The following is a 15,661-nucleotide window of genomic DNA, read 5'->3' on the forward strand; positions in this document are numbered from 1 at the left end:
TCGTAATTTTGAAGGATTAGTAAAAATACTTGTAGTAATGAGGATGTGTTTAAAGAGCGGGATTTAAATAGAATGTGGTTTAAGGTAATTGCAGACTTTTTAAAGAGAAGGGAGGGAGGGACTTTTGGGGTATGGGGAAGGTGGGGAGTTAAATTCGACGACCCTATGGGCCTTGGGAAGATAGGTATGGGACCCGGCAAATGACGGTCGGTTCATCACTTGATGGGACCCATCATTACGAAAAGGTCAGATAGGATCCCATGACCTTTGGCAGAAGCAAGTTGAACCTCAGCCGCAAAGATTCATATTGTTTTTGTTATTCCGCTTCAATTGATTTGATACACAATTTAACAAAATATATGCTATCACTAAAATTGCTATCTTAAATTAAATAATATTTGGAATTTAGAATATATCAAATATTCTTTTTATCCTTCAAATTTTAAATTTGACACTTGAAATTTAAAAAAAAAAAAAAATGGATCACATTTGAAAAGTTGAAATTAAAAAAAAAAAACAAAAAACAAAATGGATCGGAGGTAGTAGACAAATAGTATTTCTAATATGTTTTCACGCTTTCTGTAATTATGTCCCAAAGATTAAAATCGAAATGGAGAAGAGGTTGATAGTTGATACTCTCTTCAATTTTAAAAAACGGTTACTACAGTATTTCAATTATAGAAGTTTTTAGGGTGGGGGGGGCGTGATTTTAAAAACATACATACTAATAATTATGGTCATTAAATAGCAAAAATGAGCAAAAATTGGAAAAACAGATTACATAGGCCAAAGATAGAATCAATAATAATAAAAAATATAAAACTAAGATGTTTTCACTGTGGCCAAAAAAATTGAAAAAGGAAACGCAAAGTGGATGCTTATATCGTCTACTATTATATAATACAGTTTAATTGTAGGCGTTAGCTAGTTGAAAGCTGTAATTGTTTATGAAAAAGTATTGAAGAGCACATGTGATTCTGATTCCTCCTCCTGCAAGTATGGCTTAACTTTTGGGTATGATGCAAAGCAAAAAAAGACTGGCTATTAACACACAATACTTGTCGCACTATTTCCAAAGGGAATAATCACTACAAATCATTCAATCAAAAGATTTACCATTATTCATTAAGCATTTGCAAAACTACATACTGTTACAGTCAATGATTCTATTAAGCTCTATTTGGGATCAAGAAAGTGGACCACAAAAAGTGAAAATAGACCAACACAACACATACAATGTGTTGTGTTGATTAAACCCAAGTTACATACTAACTTTGCAATAAAAGTGTTCCACACATATAGTCAAACATAAACACACAGACATAAGAGCTTTCCACTTCACCTTCCAGTTTTTGAATCTAGAGGAAAAAAAACAGAAGGCAGAAAAGCCCTCTGGTGAAGCACCATAGTATCTTGAATCACTCGTAATATAAATCAGTCCAATTATTAGCTCAAATCTATACTTCCTAGGAGAACTTTTTTTTTTTTTATGACAAGGAAAACCCGCAGCCACTACCCTTTGGGTGCGCATAGGATAAAACCCCCGCTCCTATGCAATAGCTCGCAAACTACTTCCTGGGAGAACTTGAACAAGAAATGAATTCAAACACTGAATTAGCAAAACACGTCAGCCGTTTAAATGTCTACGATAGTAGACACTTCACCACTAGCTCAAATTTGACCCTGGCCGGGAAGAATTTCAAGGATAGATGCACTAGACAAAACTAATATGAAGATTCAAGTCAGTTACCTCCTCCACAAGGATGAAAACTTGGTTTAAAAACTTCACATGTAAGGATTACGAAGGAGAAGCAAGCTGAGAGGCATGGGGGAGTTCAGCTGGAACAAGAAGGCTAATTCTCATTTCCTCAAGACAGTGATCAGATAAACAATCACAATGAAGTAAGAGAAGCCGGATACCACTTTCAATCGGGAATTTCATGGGAGTAGATTTGCAAGTTCTAGATTCAATAATTCGCATTAGACCCGATGATTTCAACTAGCTATTTATCTTAAGCGAAGTTCCAAAACTTTGTTTGAAGAAAACTGATGGGTTCTAGTATTAGCTAATTTCTAACTTTCACTATTTCACTAGCACTTGAACTGTTCAATAGAGAATCCAAATTGCATCTTCACACAGAAACCATAAAGGCTAGACTAGTGCATCTTCCCATGCAACCATTTATGACCAGAAAATGTCATAAATCTTAATCATTCCATGACCAAAGCGACGAAGAGGCAGAACTAAAACAGCCTACAAAAAAGTGCAGTCTATAAAATCCTTCAAGAACAACATGACAGACCGAGCACAACTCTGCCCTCAAGAAGTGATTTGCTTAACTCAAACCCCGAGCCCTAATCCCTTCTTATCTGAAACAAAACTACTGGCTTCATACACCAATAGCCAAAGAGCATGAGGATTCCTTACGTTAAGATCAAATGTTATTTTAAAACTAACCTTCGCAGAAATTTATTCCCCAGCTAATTCTGAAAAATTGAACATCATTTGGCACCAACTAATAAACGCACCCAGTGCATGAAATATCCGACATTAAAAGGTCCATCATCCATGAAATGGACACATCCCAAGGAGATGTAATGTGGACACCCTACCTTGATGCAAGCATAAGTGGTTGATTCTAGGGCTCAAACCAGTAACATATATAGGTCACGGAGACAACTCACCACTACTATGCGATGCAAGCATAAGTGATCTCTCACTATCACTAGATCAAATCATTTCCTCCATATCTCTCACGTCACCAATAAGTCATTCTAAGTGTTGTTTCAATATATTATTTCATCCTTCCATTTCAGTCGTTTTTACATGTTTATTTGTTCAGCATTCCAACTTTTTTCAGAAGTAAGATGGCAATAACATTAACAGGTGATCATTTTCAGTGTAAAAGGGATTGGAGCTACAAGGGATGTGGAGAGAGATTTGGACTCTATGACATTTTTTTTTTCGAGATAGATCGAATGGAATAACAAATTTTAGAAAGAATCCTAACTTCAATAAGAACAGAACTGTTAGCATAGGACACTTTGCTAGATTACTTGTTTGAAGACAACTCTTTTCATAAACGACAACTCTTATTATAAAAGGAAAAGATCACGCACCCTTTACCTAAAGCAACACGCTAGAAGCCAATGAAAATGCTGATTTGTAAATCCTAACTTCAACAAGAACAGAACAGTTAGCTTAGGATACTTTGCTAGATTACTTGTTTGAAGACACTCTTCTAATATAGGACAAACTTTTTTTTATAAAAAGAAAAGATCAGGAGCACTAATTTTCCTAAAGCAACACATTAGAAGCCAATGAAAATGCTGATTTGGAAATTAAACCAGTGTTCAAATTTGGAATGTGGTGGGATATGTCTAATAGGCAATTAAAAGAATTTCCAATTGGCATCTAAATAGAAAACACTTGTTTGAATATTTGAACACTAGTAGGTGTAAGGCTAGGTACACACCACCCTCCCAGACCTATTGGCTATGTTGTTGTTGTTGTTGTTGTTAGTTTGAACAACAAAGCTGCATATTCTCAACAAACAAACAAGACAAATACAAGTATAAACATAAGCAGTGATGAGAAAGATTCCACATAGAGGGCAATTACGTAGGACAAGCTTAGTATCAGGCTCACAACTGAAGTCACCTAACTTAATCAGCATCAGGTGAATTCTCATGTTTTCCCCATGAAGCACAAATATATATATATGTGTGTGGTATCATAATTATTATAAGCATAAAAGATTTGCTTAAAGTGCAAGAATTGAACCTTCAGCTTTTTTATATACTTGTATATAAACCATCAACTAAAACTTTGCATCCCAAGAACATGAATTCAAACAGCTCTGTAGAGCTACTCCGAAAGCACAACCGGTCATATAGCTAATCAAAGAACAACTGGAAAAACATGTCACTGCTAAGAAAATGAGAACTAAGAGGATAGAGAGAAAAAAGAGAAAGATCATGTACATGATCAGTTCACGGACTGGCTAGTGCATTCCCTAGCAAAGTGGCCCGCCTCTCCACAGTTGTAACACTTGCTTCCTCCACTACCACCGCCAGATCTTCCAAAATTACTACCACCACCACCTCCCCCACCGGGACAGTCTCTTGCCAAGTGTCCTTGTGCACCGCATGTATAACAAGCACCACCACCTCCACCGCCACGGCCGCCAACACGACCAGCACTCGGGCAATCTCGAGCCATGTGGCCATACCCACCGCAAGTGTAACAGACACCACCACTTGCTCCTCCACCACCACCGCCACTACTACGGTCACAATCCCTAGCTAAATGTCCAGCCGCACCACAGTTATAACACCCGCCTCTGCCACCACCTCCACCTCCACCTCCACTGTTGCGATCACAGTCCCTAGCCAAATGTCCCGTCCTTCCACAGTTATAACACTCACCGGCGCTACGATATCCACCATCATTGCCGTTCCTCCGATAACCACCATCATCACCACCATAACCGTAACCCCCACCCCCGCGACTGTTACTGTTTCCCCTGCCATTACGGCCACTATCGAGAGGAGCACCATCAGGCCCAGTGACATCAATAGCCTGATACTTATCTCCCTTCACAGTCATGGTGAACTCCACTTTCTGGCCTTCGTAGAGAGAACGGTAGCCATCAGATTTGATCTCTGATTGATGAACGAACAGATCTTCGGATCCATCATCAGGTTTGATGAAACCGTAACCCTTTGGGTTATTGAACTTGGAAACTGTCCCTGTCATTCTCAACGCCTCCACCGCCATTCTTAACCGATCTGTTGATCAGAACTCCGCAAAACCCTTGAGAATGTTCTAATTCTATGACAGATTTTTTTATAAAGTGAAGCCTAGGGGAAACCCTAAATAGGGTTTCTGCGTCTAAAACCGTTTTAAAAGGCGGCGTTAGCGATTTTCGGTTAGGTTTGGATCTAAGTTTGTTGTAAATTTATCTAAAGTTATTTATATATTTATTGTTTCATGATTGGAATAGTTGGAAAAAAAAAATCATAATATTTCAAAAATTGAAATTGAGAGCATGGCAAGAGATTATAAACTAGAAAATCAAATCTGTGAAAGTTCATGTGGTCAATCAATTGAATCACTATGATTTTTCTACATGCAAAAAAGTTAAAAAGAGCCACCAACGTTTGAAAATTTATATTCTAGAATTTGTTTATTTTGTAAATTAGGACTAAAAAGATAATCTAATATCATTTTGGTCTATAGATGTTGATAAATACTGCTGTAAAAAAGATGGCCAATGTTTCAAATAATGGCAATTTGCTGTTGAATAAAAGAAAAACCACATTATAAAGATTTTGGTGTATTATTTTTTATCTTTTACGTGTAAAAACAAATACTATCTTTTATAAGAAACGTATATAATAAATTCATAAGGAACTATAAAACTAATTGACCCATACCTCAACAAGGATGTTGTAGTTAAGGAAATAAAAAAACAAGAGATTGTGATTGGGTTGATTCAGCTATATGTTATTGAGACCCAGACCCTCAAAATTCAACTTTTTAGAGGGACAAGTGCGAATATACTGATTCATTAAAAGATACAGATGAAAGATTTAAAAAGGGAAGTCCCAAAAAATGAAATTAAAATTTCAAAGGAAAAATTTACCTATCTACATGGATGCAGGGGGAGAGAAGCATAAAGTTGGATCATATTTGTACAAAGAAAAGTAAAAATATTTAGTAGACTTCAACATTCCATTGCTCTGCTTTCTTCAATTGCTTCTTGTAGTCCGCCCAGACAATACCTTCAAAAGTGAAGCAAATGTAAGCCTCGGATCGATATCTATAGGACAGTAGATGAAGATTCTACCAAATTTCAACTTTAAGCCCAAGCAAGTTGGGGTCGGTTATATTAGTTCCAACTGATTAATGCATATTTATAGTGAATGAGTTAAGTATAAGGATTTTATCAATGTGTGGAAAAAATGATGACTTGGTTTTGACATATGTTACCATCTCTTTCTGCAAGTGCAGACATAATTTCATCAATTCCCTGCTCCATGCCCTTGAGTCCACACATGTAGATGAAGGTGTTGTCTTTTTGGAGCAAAGTCCATAGTTCTTCAGCATATTGAGCCATTCTGGTTTGAATGTACATCTTTTCACCCTTTTCGTTCGTTTGCTCTCTGCTCACAGCAAAGTCCAATCTGAAGTTTTCTGGGGCCTTCTCCTTCATTTTCTCGAATTCCTACAACATAGCAACATGAAAAGTCCCAACTTCAAAATATGATCAACTTTGCCAGAAATACTTTGATTCAGATTCAGCTGAGTAAACTGTGGAGATAAAAAAGTATTGATATGCTAGAAAATCACCTCCTTGTAAAGTAGTGAGCTGCTGGTGGGAACACCCAAGAAAAGCCATGCGGTACCGTTGAACTACATAACACCAAATCTATGTCATTCAGCAGATTAATAATCGGAGGTAAGAAAATGCTACATATGACTACAATGAAATTCTGCCGAACCTTTGGATAAACTACAACGACAACAACATACACAATGAAATCCCACAACCTTTGAATAAACCAATGTTGGATATTTTTAAATGTTTAAGAACCATTCATCCTCGACTCAGACAACACTTAATAGTTCACCATTTCGTCCATCTAAAACTCTCACTTTTATACCTAACTTTATCTCATTTGATACACTTTAAAGAATCATCAGACTGGCCAATTGTTTCTGGAGCTTTAGTTCACACAAGCAAAAGCTTTGCCTATAATCAAGCAGTGTTCTTTTACTTCTTTTCATTTCACTAGCATGTCCATGAAGCCAATCAAATTAGAATGAAGAGAAACTATCAAACAAATGTTTATTTTCTGTACCTTGTAGTCCTCGTGTTTCTCAAAGAACATTTTCCACAGGAATGAACGGAAAGGAGCAATTCCAGTTCCAGTGGCAAGCTGAGACAGAAATTCAAATTAGAAAAAATGCATAGTCAAATTGAAAGGCAGCAGATATATCTTAGATGACAATAATGTAGCTACGAATAAAATTCACCATTATAACGGTGGCATTTGGATCTTTAGGCATGAGCATTTCTTTGCCTACAGGTCCAGTAATCTTGACCTCTGCTCCAGGCTTCAAGTCACCTGCAATATGCAACATTTGAAGTTACATAAGGATCAAGTACAGGCCAAGCGTCATCTAGTACTCCTACTATATATAACGAACAGTCAAACTCAAATAAAACGAATAAACCTTAACATCGTCTATGAAATAAGGGAGTCGTGGATTCTTACATAAGAAGTTTGAGCAAACTCCTTTAACTTCTTCCCCTTTGTCATTGGTGTACACAAGCCTCTTGACACACAGGGAAACCTGAATAAAACCTCAAGTTCAGATACTTTTGTTCACCGTAAAACTTGCAGGCCCCTAAACTATGAGTAATATTTGGACGGCTGGCTTATTTTAGGTGCTTTTAAGCATTTTTGAAGTGTTTGGATAAAGTTAAAAAGTGCTGATGAGCTCTTATTTTTAAGTCAAAATGACAAAAATAAGCCAAAAGTCATAAGTTAGAAATACTAACTTCTGACTTTTAGCTTATCATAAGCCAAAAGCCAATCCAAACAGGCTCTAATATTCTAATGTATCACCCTATAGTATATAATCTCAAATTTCTACAGTTACATTTGTTGGCAGACTTGCAGACCCCAAAACAATTATGAGTATTTTGGAATTTGTATAATGTATCGCCGATAGTTGTTGGTAGAAATGATAATCGCGCCAATATTAATCACAGTCAAAGCATATGATTATCAATCTGTTAAGAGTTAACTGTAATATTTGAAAATTTTCGAATATATAGGAACTCAAAGCTTACGGTTTTGGAGTCACCGAAGTCACCAAGGGCACTGCTAGCAATTGAGTACAATCTAAGCTTGTGAGGCTTCCCATTGGCATCAACACCATCAGCAATCACACCAATGGATTGTCCTTCTCTATATGGGACCTCTCCTGATCAACCCATTAAAATTAATTCAGCTCAAGTAAAACTCACCAATTTATACAACAATAACATACCCAATGTAATCCCACAAGTGTACGCAGCCTTACCCCTACCTAGGTGAAGGTAGAGAGGTTGTTTCTGATGTGCCCTCGCCCGAAGCAATTTACACAACAAAACAAAATCTAATGATTTGCAAGATTAAGAGCATACCCTCAGTGCTAAAAACCATGTGCCAAGTTTCACCAGGTGCATCATCACCAGTGATCTTAGTGTTTAGTAGACATCTACCAACATAAGGTTCCTTTGGCCTGAATTTATTCACAATCACACCTTCATCCTGTTTCTTTGAAATCTTCTCAACTTTAGCAGGAGCCTCAGTGGTCACTTGGGCTCTGATAGAAACTAATCTACTACCACCAGACACATTTCTGTAGTACAAAGGCACCTGTCATCACAAATTAATGTATTAAAGTATATCACAATTTGGCAAAAAAGTAAATTGAGTAATTTACCTTGTTGAAGTTGATTTTGTCAGTGGAGATGATGGAGGTTCTAGAGGAAAAAGAGGTGGACTTGGATGAAGGAAGAGAAACTGCAGCACTTACTGCAGTAGCCATGTTTATGAATTATGAATACAGAGAATTAAGAGGGGGGATTGGTGAAGAAGGAAAAATAAGGAGAAATGGGAATTGGGATGTTTTTAGTAGAGATTGGGTAGTGGATTATGAATTGGGTGGAGGAGATTGGATGTGAGGATAAGAGAAGTGTATGATTCTACAGCCCTTAGCCTTTGCTCTTTTGGCACTCTGTTTCTAACTAATTTGTGGCCAACAACGATCTTCTTGATATTTATTATTGATTCCAACCAAAACAGATATTTCATGTAACAATTAAACTTATAACTTATATGCACACACCACACTGTTGGCAGTGATTCACCCTTAATTACAAGTCTCGGGCTCTAACCTGAATATGAAGAAAATATTGTTTAAAAGTGCCACCCCCAAATGGGCCATACAATGCGCGAGTTGGATTTAATCGGAGCTTCAATGTGGGCNACAAGTCTCGGGCTCTAACCTGAATATGAAGAAAATATTGTTTAAAAGTGCCACCCCAAATGAGCCATACAATGCGCGAGTTGGATTTAATTGGAGCTTCAATGTGGGCTCCGATCTCGGAAAACCAAAAAAAAAAAAAAACTTATATGCGCACATTGTGATTTATGAGTTGTGACACTAAAAAGAAACTTATAATATCTAGGATAATATAACTTGTCACTTATCAATTATCTGCTATTACCAAATCAATATTACATGGTAAATAATTTTTGCATAACCAAAACAAGGAGGCAAACTATAAGATTTAACTATCATTTGATCATAGATTTTGAAAAATTATTTTTAAATATTTATTTGGCCACAAGATTTGATCAGATTTTAATATTTTGTAAGTTCTCAAAAATTGGTTCAAATTGGTTTTCCACTCACAAACTTTTTAACAAAATCAAATAAAATGCATATTCAAACACAACTTTAAATTTCAAAAATCATAATTTTAGAAACTTATTACTTTTTAAATTCCAAGTTTCACACAAATATCAAATCTGTATATTTTTTCAAGAATATGAGCTAAGCATTTTGTAAGGCTTTGAAATTGATGTCCAGTTAGTAACAATTAACAACATGATTTTAAGATGAAAGAAGTTATGGTAAAATAAGTTTAAGATTAAATCAAACATTGAATTAAGTGAAACTCTTCGTATTAGTAGTATCCTTTTTACATTTTACATATTGAGCGCAAAGAAAAGAAATGTCTTTTATTTAAAACATAAAATGGAATTGCGACGTAAAATAATTTTAATTTTAATAAGTTTGAGATTAAATCAAATAAGAATTATTTCATATTTAGTGTTAACACTTGACAACATTCTGAATTATATCACCAATTCAATGTGTTATTTGTTGGGTCAGACTTGTCCAAAAAGTTTTGGGCTTACCAACATTTTACCATGACTCCGTACCAAGGAGACTCAAACCCGAAATCTTTTGATTAAAAATACATGAATACTTACCACTTCACCATAATTCTCTTCATGTTTATTGTTTACCATGAGTTAGTTGCATATTTACACATCCTTTCAAAAGTATACAGCTTAGCACTATTTTAATTTCAGCTAACATTACAAGCAATTTGCCGCCAATGGCCACTAATAACCACTAACCAGTCAACACTAATTAATTAGGATGAGACGTATTTTATCTTTGTAAATCATCTTTTCCTAGTTATGAATGAGAACTCTAAGGACCCATTTGGCCCCAAAAAACTTAGGAAAATTTTGAGAAAAATTTGGGAAATGGTGTTTGGCCATACAATTTGTTATTACTTGGTAAATAAATATTTGGCAATATCCCAAGGAACTTCTAAAAATTAAAAAATAACTCCAAATTTTATATTTTTTAAAAAACACCCATCATTTATTAATCCAACTAATATTATCTACCTCCTCCGAAAAAATTTGAGTTCTAATTTGAGTGACAAGATTGAGAAAAAAGAACAATTTGTTTAAATGAGTTATAATTCATTTGAATCAATGACAAGTTTGAGTATGCGAGTAATGTATTGCTCTTGCCCATATTGTTATTTTGTTGTTGTTGATTGTTTTCAATTATGTTATAAAATTATTTTTTTAATGGCACGTGTTCATTATAAAATGATACTAATACAAACTTAAAGTATTTTTAGTAATTATTAAAACTTAGAGGTAAAAAAAATATCAAATATTTCTCCCAAAATTTATTGCCAGAAACATGATGAAACTTCACACAAGAATATTTGAAAATTTGGAGCGAAACTCATCTGAGCATGACAGGTTTTCGCGATTGAAGCGTAATCTGGAAATTTGAAAGTTTCTCAACTCTCGAGTACTTGGATGAGGTGTGAATCCCTCAATATTTTATCCAAGCAGAGGAAAAAAATATGCGGGCAAAATCTTCTATGATGACAAAAGTATAGACACCTTTTTAATCAATGTGATTAAAAGCTAGATAGAAAATGTTGGAAGCCGATTTTTTCAGTTACAAATAGAGTTTGTGAAAGCTGGCTTAAGTTATCTTTTTTATAAAGTATGCAGTCACAACTGTATAATACAAAGACAGGTTGAAAACATCCAGTATCCAGCCTGGGGCCTTTGGTGCCCACTTTGATTTCTCATTTCTGAAAGAATTCACTCTTCTTCTGAAAAACAAAAAAAAGAAAAATAGAAATTCACTCTGCTGCAACAAGTTCATGGATTGCTGCTCACAGGAGCGGAGCCAGAACTTTTGACATGGTGATTTGATAGCGTAAAAAGAATAGTCTTGCGCGAGACTCAAGCCCGCAACAATGAGCTGCAAATAGTATTGTGTTAAGGGGATTTAAAACTTAATGGATTAACCTTATTTATACTTGTAGTTCCGCCTAGAGGTGGCAATGGGGCAAGTTGAGTCAAATTTGAGCGGGTCATAATGGATTAAGACAACAATTGGGTCAAAATGAGTTAGGTAAGAGGTTATAGTAACGGGTTGGGTTTGATTTTGCCACCCTTAGTTCGGCCCCTGATGGCTCATTACTCCCTATTCTCTGGGATCTAGAAAGAATAAAAAGAAAAAAGCTCCTTCGTGAGAAAGCTGCTGCTGTCTTTATTGAAATGTCATGGGTCAAGAAAGGTTGGAATCAGTTTTCCAGATAGGTCCAATCGTAAGTCTTCATTTTGTCAAATTCAGGGCTTGTTTGGCTGGGTCAATCACCTCAGCAAAAGAAGGTGGGCATCAACCAAATCAGCTTTTTATAATGGAAAAGAAAAAGTCATGTGCTCGCATTTGCTATTCGGGGTTTAACACAAGTCAGCTGCCTTTGTAGGGTAGACTTAAAACATATGATATTAGTTTCAAAATATCAAGGGGGCAATTACTTAGTCTCTTTTTTCTTTTTATAATCGAGAAATTCCCAAGGGTCATTGCGAATTACTTGGACCTCCTCTATACCATGGTGAAACTATTCATCTACTCTAATATGAGAATTACCATTACTGAGCAAACCTCTTACTTAATGCAAAGATAGGCAGGCAACTTTCTTAAGTCTTTTCAAGGAACAACAAGATCAAAATAGAAAAATAAACTTTACAAGTATTGAGCTAAACTCATTGACCTATCTCCAAATTCATCAGCATTTCTCTTACAATAGTTAGCCATAACACAATTTATCACAATTGTTAAATTAGAGGGAGAGTCTTTCAGTTATTCACCTTGGTTAGCATACTAGAATTCAAAAAATCATTGCTTGTTAAGTTTACTTTCATTCCATTCATAAAAAGTTTCATTACTTAAACTTCAGTCATCATAACTCACTCCTCAAATTTCTCTTTTAACAAAGAACACCTGAGTCTTAGTCTCACCTTAGAAACATTCAGGAATTTTGAGTCGCAACAGCTACACACAAAGTAAAATAAAGGATTATGTTGGCATAGGGCCTTTTCCAAGGCCAAGTGAGACTGTGTGAGGCAGAGTTTTCCTTGCAAAATGAGAAATGCCCTTAAGCATCACGAACTAAAACCCGGAAATTTGAGAAAATGAATATCAATATAACCAAAGAATAAGGTATTCTGTGTCCTAGATACAATAATACACCTTGTAGAACTGAACAATATTACAATGGAGCAAAAGTCATTTGATTTTTGTATGGGGTGAACAGGGTGTTCCACTATATCATTAGGGCAGACAAAAAGACCTATCTTATGTACACTCCCAAGACCATAGTAAACTGAGAGAAAACTGTAAATATAAATAGAAACTTTTCATCTAACAACTTACAAATCCTGCACATTGAGTTTTGCAGATGCAATTAATGGAATCCCCTTGATCCTCTGGACTGATAGAGTTCCAGCCTGCTTTTAGATTCCTGCAGTAAAGACTCCATATATTCATCTTGAATCAAGTATGACTGTTTTGATGCCCATTCAAGAACTGTAAGCACCTCAGCTTGAGCAAGCTCTTCGCTATCAGGGACGTGCAATGCAATGTAGCATAGCAAAAGCAATGCAGGACTTTGAACTATTTGTTCACCAAAGTAAACAAGTTGGATCAGATGTTTTGCCCCTCCAGCACTTATAATTGCCTTGGAATGATCAAGGTGAAGGTAATTATCCGAGCTAGCAAATTTTTTTAGGGCAATGGCAGCTTCCTTAGAAATATCTGCTTCTCGCTCATCAAGCAGTTTTACTAACGGAGTAATCATCCTTGTCTCAGTAGCTCGAAAAGTCCTAGCCAAATTCCCAATAGCTTTAACACATGGAACAAGCAGATCTGAATCAGCTTGTTCAATGATTCTTAGCAATTGATCAACAACAGCTTTGCAGGCAGGGGAATTAGGCTTGAAGGCTGACCTTCTCAACTCAGCATCTACTTCCGCCACTGATGTTATTTCCATTATTGCCATAGCAGAATCATACTGAACATCCTCAGGTCCTTTCTCTAACAGTACTGCAAAACAAAGCAATGCTCTTGATTCAGTGATGCTACGACAAATGGGCGAATTTCCCTTGGCAAGTTTCCATAGTGCTCTTGCAGCCATTGCCTTCATATAAGCCTTAGTAGCAGGGTCCTCTAGTTCTCTCCCTTTATTATTCAGCCCAGATGAAGAAAGACTATGCTGACTGTGGTGGTGCGCTTGATTTTGCTTCTGACTGTTATTTCCATTAACCTTGGTCTGATTTAAACTATTGACAGGATTCTGCTGAGGCTGTTTTATTTGACCCTTCATTGCTGTAGCAACCACACTGTGCATGTGATTAGGCTTCTTATTCCCCAAGGGATGTGGAAGAGTGTGATTTTTGTCATCATCCTCAATCAACTTATGCACAGTATCGGCAGCGCTACCATTGGTATTACTAGCCAAGACAACAGCGTGGTGCATCGATGTGGCTTTGCTGACAATGGCGTATTTGCTATGCTCCTGAACCGTCTCGAAAGCAAGATGACTAACCAGCAATCGAATTGTATTATGCTGGTGAAAAAGATCTTGACATTTGGGATAATGAGCAGCAAGCTCAGATACTGCCCAAGCCACCACTGCTTGAACCTTCATAGGACCTTCTTTGAGGATTTTTGCAAACACTGAGCAAACCCCAGCATGTATCATGTGTTCAACGCTTTCCGGGTCACGCCCAAGAAGACCAATTGCCCTAGCAGCATTCTCCTGACCTTCTGATTTCCCTTCCTTCAACAATTTCAGCAATGGTCCAACCCCACCTTCTTCAATAATCAATTTTCCATACCGGTCATTGTCTCTGGCTAAAGAAACAAGGGAATTAGCCGCGTCTGATCTGTCATCAACACTTCCCGTGTACAAAATAGCGATCTGCTCCCAAATTAGGCATAAAATTGGCTCATTAGCAGCAATAGGAGGGAGACCCAAACAGTCATCAGCTCGTTCATCAGCTGAAGCCGAAACACGGAGAAGCCAAGACACGTCACCAATGGAGTTTTCCAACTGAGAAGACATTTTACGGAATTGAGCAGCAGGGATGATGGTAAAAACTCGCTTTACAAGTCCATGGGCTCTGCACTTTAGCACAAGCGCCGAAGCTTTTTCAAGAACTTGTTCAGTATCGTCAATGATTCGACGCGTGGGCCGTTCATAAAGGTCGTTGCCGGCGCGTGCAGCCTGACGGAGAAGAGCCACAAGTTTCTCAGTTTTAGACCTGAGATCAGTACATTCTTGCTTGAAGGAACTTGCCTCATCGGCGGCCTTTATCACCTGGTCTGCTAACTGGATCGGCTTTGTCAAGATCTGCTTCACTAGGTCCGCCATGAAACCCCAAAAATCCAAAAACCTCTGAACTACAACAAAACCGTAGATCAGAAGTCGAGTCTTTAAATAACCCCAAACTCAAAATCAACACACTGACCGGAAAAGTCACAAAACAGAGTCTTGAAATAATGTTTTGTTGTGTAGAGAAAAAGAAATGAAGATGGGGGAGAAGAAAGGGGAATTGGAATTATGTTTTAGTAGGGATTTGTTTACATTGAAACTTGAAAAGGTCTTTCAAGGTTTGGCAATGGAGGAGTTGTGGTTGGGTGACTGACTTGGACAGTCTTACGATTTTTACGAGGTCAAACGCCGTGTTTTATTGAAGAGTAATAATAATATATTCTTCTTTCCTTTTCGACTTATTTTTATAAGGTTGGACTGCGCTGCTCTGTTGTAATTAGCTGTCTCAATACTACTATAATCTAATTTCATATCAATAAATTTTTACCGTCATAGCATACGGTAATTAATTAACCATCCAAATATTGAAATAATTTTTTTAAAAAATGACATTCGAAACTGTCGTAACACTACTAATAACGTAACATTGTTGCTCTCTCTATCCCATTTTATACAACTTACTTAATGAAATGATTTATAGTCACTTAAAATTATTTCTATCTCAAAAATCAAATTAAGTTATATAAAATGAAACGGATGGAGTAATATACAAAGAAAAGGGTTGTTAGTTGTCACTTTTAATTACCTACTACTGGAAATGGTCCATTTGTTGGAGACTAAAAAAAAATATATAGGAGCAACTGGGTGTATATATCAACATAGGGATGTGGAGATAAAAGGTTTTGGGCAGGAATTGTAATGAG

The 15,661-nt window shown here is 36.6% G+C and overlaps 4 protein-coding genes across 6 annotated transcripts in view; all 4 read right to left on the minus strand.

The window, feature by feature from the left end:
• LOC125847672 (uncharacterized) overlaps positions 1-15,661 on the minus strand; it is a 126,383-nt gene that overhangs the window by 17,022 nt on the left and 93,700 nt on the right. The window lies entirely within an intron of this gene.
• LOC125847681 (cold shock domain-containing protein 3-like) lies at positions 3,779-4,944 on the minus strand. The gene has a single exon (XM_049527340.1). It carries the CDS (start codon positions 4,778-4,780, stop codon positions 3,989-3,991), a length of 792 nt encoding a protein of 263 aa, XP_049383297.1. The 5' UTR covers positions 4,781-4,944; the 3' UTR covers positions 3,779-3,988.
• LOC125847677 (ferredoxin--NADP reductase, leaf-type isozyme, chloroplastic) lies at positions 5,554-8,858 on the minus strand. Its single transcript, XM_049527336.1, has 9 exons — positions 8,504-8,858; positions 8,202-8,436; positions 7,866-7,999; positions 7,285-7,363; positions 7,043-7,134; positions 6,868-6,945; positions 6,356-6,418; positions 5,996-6,230; positions 5,554-5,787 (listed from the first exon to the last, which is right to left on the minus strand). The coding sequence occupies exons 1-9, from the start codon at positions 8,606-8,608 to the stop codon at positions 5,720-5,722; spliced, it is 1,089 nt and encodes a 362-aa protein (XP_049383293.1). The 5' UTR covers positions 8,609-8,858; the 3' UTR covers positions 5,554-5,719.
• LOC125847674 (uncharacterized) lies at positions 12,611-15,169 on the minus strand. Its single transcript, XM_049527333.1, has one exon. It carries the CDS (start codon positions 14,835-14,837, stop codon positions 12,870-12,872), a length of 1,968 nt encoding a protein of 655 aa, XP_049383290.1. The 5' UTR covers positions 14,838-15,169; the 3' UTR covers positions 12,611-12,869.

The sequence above is a fragment of the Solanum stenotomum genome, chromosome 12 (genome assembly GCF_019186545.1).
Source record: "Solanum stenotomum isolate F172 chromosome 12, ASM1918654v1, whole genome shotgun sequence".
NCBI lineage: Eukaryota > Viridiplantae > Streptophyta > Magnoliopsida > Solanales > Solanaceae > Solanum > Solanum stenotomum.

Excerpts from the sequence above, each read along its gene's own strand:
- LOC125847681 (XM_049527340.1), bottom strand. The coding sequence starts at position 4,780 with ATGGCGGTGGAGGCGTTGAGAATGACAGGGACAGTTTCCAAGTTCAAT.
- LOC125847677 (XM_049527336.1), bottom strand. The coding sequence starts at position 8,608 with ATGGCTACTGCAGTAAGTGCTGCAGTTTCTCTTCCTTCATCCAAGTCC. Across the intron at positions 8,437-8,503 it reads ACAAAATCAACTTCAACAAG|GTGCCTTTGTACTACAGAAA; the intron begins GTAAATTACTCA and ends TTGTGATGACAG. Across the intron at positions 7,364-7,865 it reads ACTTCGGTGACTCCAAAACC|GTTTCCCTGTGTGTCAAGAG; the intron begins GTAAGCTTTGAG and ends GGTTTTATTCAG.
- LOC125847674 (XM_049527333.1), bottom strand. The coding sequence starts at position 14,837 with ATGGCGGACCTAGTGAAGCAGATCTTGACAAAGCCGATCCAGTTAGCA.